Genomic DNA, 2,265 nt, shown 5'->3' with positions numbered 1-2,265 from the left:
TAAAGTGGCCAGGACGCCAAGTGTCAACGCCCCGTGCCTCGCCCAGTGAGGGCTACCAGGTTAGGCCTCGGCCCCCTTTCCCGGGGCTAGGCGTCGCGGAGGCCGGGACCCCAAGGCGTGAATGTTTCGTATCACCAGGGGAAGCCGGTCCAGGAAGGAGTTGACGGAAACTCGGAAGCACATGGGGTCTTCAGTAGTCCATCTCCTAGAAGTGAGGGAAGAGGGAAATCCGGTTAAAGGGCAGACCTGCTGTGGAGGTGCAGGGCACCAGCCCCTTCCCCCACACAACCCCCCCCCCTCCCCGCCTTCCACCCAACGCGTGCGTCGGGGCCTCCACGACGGCACTGGAAGGCAGAGACGCGACCACGCCACCCGCCGCCACCGCCCACCCGTCCCGCGCATACTCTTGTTGGAGGACTCACACGGCCAGGGCGCTGCCCCTCACGCAAAGCTCCTTCTGAGCCAACCCTCGGTGGCGTTGGACGTGTGTAGTCAGGGCCCTGCGGGCCATCTCTGCCTCCAGGGGCGACCGGAAAGACACAGTGAGCCTGCTGGGAGGCACCCGGTTAAGGCACAACGGGCTCCTGGAGTTCCCATGGCCTGAAGCCTCCTGACCACTCAGAGGCCCGCTTCTACCCCCGGGACACTCGCGCTCCCTCCCGCCACCTCTGCCCACCCTGAGCCGCTTCCCCGACCCTGGGGGCCCGCGGGCACCGGCCGTCCCTGTCCCGCCAGGCTGCCCACCCCCGCCCCCGTCCGTCCCGTCCCCGGGCTGCCGCCCTGTTCCCCAGCCACCCCGCCACGGAAAGGATACAACTCCAGCAGTGTTGAGGAGGTCGCCGCCGCCGCCGCGTCTCCACCGGGGGCCAGGGCCCTCGGGGCCCGTTCGGCCAGGGGAAGGGCGCAGGCCCCCTCGACCACTGCTCCCTTGCTGCCAGGGCCACCCTCGCCATCGTGGCGGCTGCAGTTGCCCTGGCAACCGGGACCTCGGGGGCTAAGCTGGGGGTCGTGGCCGTCCGTGCCTCCGTCGGAGGCCTGTGGGCCTGCCCCCGCGTCCTCCGCGCCACCCTCGGGAGCCCGCGTGACCGCCACTTCCTCCGCGCCGTCGTGCGGGGCCCTCACGGCCGCCGCACCGGCCTCCTCAGAGCCCACCGCTACGCTGCGCCCACTGTCGGCGGACCGCCGAGACCCCTGGCAGGCCTCGCGAAGCCCGGCCCCTCGGCGCGCAAGGCTGTCGGGGACGGCCAGGGCGCCTGCGCAGACAGACCCCGCGGAGCTGGTTCCCACGGAGCCGGCCTCGCTGTGTTGGCCCAGAGCCTGGATCCGGTCGACGCTGACCCCGAGGACACGGAGGCTGGTTCCGGAAGCTGCGCCCCTCGACGCGTGACGTCACTGTCGGGCTCCTTCGTCCCCGAGAGCATTCTGGTGAGGCCACTGGCACGTGACTGTTTCCGGCCCGGCCCGCCCCTCCCCCCAAGCGTGTGTCTGCGCAGGCGCCAGCCGGGCGCACGTGCGAGCAGCCAGCTGACCGCCGCCCGCCCGGGGCCCGGGCATCGAGGCGTGGGCCGCGCTCAGGCGCTTCTGGGCAGCACCGTGCCTGTCCCTGTCTGTGGGCTCCCCGTACGGCTCGCGTCTGCGTGTGCCGGGACCCGTCCCCGGGGGCCGGGGGGGCCGACGCGGGATGCCGAGCAGGGGCCACTCCCAGGCCCTGCCTGTCCTCAGGGAGCGCGCCCCGCGCGGCCCCTAGGGGAGCTGGAAGGGACGGGCCTGGCTCCCTCACCATCTCTCGGGCCCGGGCGCCGTCAGTCCCCTAGTGCCTGCCAGCCTGGGGGAGGGTACACCGCCGGGGGCTCCCGGGCTCCCGCCTCCCACACCGCAATGGCTGCGGGCTTGGGCGGGGGGCCCGGGGGCCCAGGGGGGCCCAGCTGGACCCGAGGGCAGCGGCACGGGGGAGCACCGCCCCGGCGACAGCTCCCCGGTCGCTGTGCCCTCTGCTGCGGCAGCCCTGACGGGCTGTCCCTCCCCCAGGAACAAAGTCTTGCGGCTCTCGGGGGGGGGGGGGGGGGGGGGGGGGGCTGGACGTGCCAGGGGCCCTCAACTGGGAGGTGACCCTGTGTCTGCCGGCCTGCTGGGTGCTGGCCTACTTCTGTGTCTGCAAGGGGGTCAAGTCAACAGGAAAGGTACAGCTGGAGGCGGGCGCGTCGGGGTGGGTGATGATGGCAGGGGTGGGGGCAGCATGGCCGGTGGGGAGAAGGGGTGTCTCCG

At 72.7% G+C, this 2,265-nt stretch overlaps 1 protein-coding gene across 1 annotated transcript; it reads right to left on the bottom strand.

The window, feature by feature from the left end:
• On the bottom strand, positions 1-540 carry LOC116737893 (EKC/KEOPS complex subunit Lage3-like). Its single transcript, XM_032592093.1, has 2 exons — positions 423-540; positions 1-205 (listed from the first exon to the last, which is right to left on the bottom strand). The coding sequence occupies exons 1-2, from the start codon at positions 509-511 to the stop codon at positions 61-63; spliced, it is 234 nt and encodes a 77-aa protein (XP_032447984.1). The 5' UTR covers positions 512-540; the 3' UTR covers positions 1-60.
• Between the last annotated feature and the right edge of the window lie 1,725 nt (positions 541-2,265).

The sequence above is a fragment of the Lynx canadensis genome, chromosome X, assembly GCF_007474595.2.
Source record: "Lynx canadensis isolate LIC74 chromosome X, mLynCan4.pri.v2, whole genome shotgun sequence".
Lineage (NCBI taxonomy): Eukaryota > Metazoa > Chordata > Mammalia > Carnivora > Felidae > Lynx > Lynx canadensis.
The sequence above is the reverse complement of the archived record's forward strand: the minus strand, read 5'-3'. Positions and strand labels throughout refer to the sequence as shown.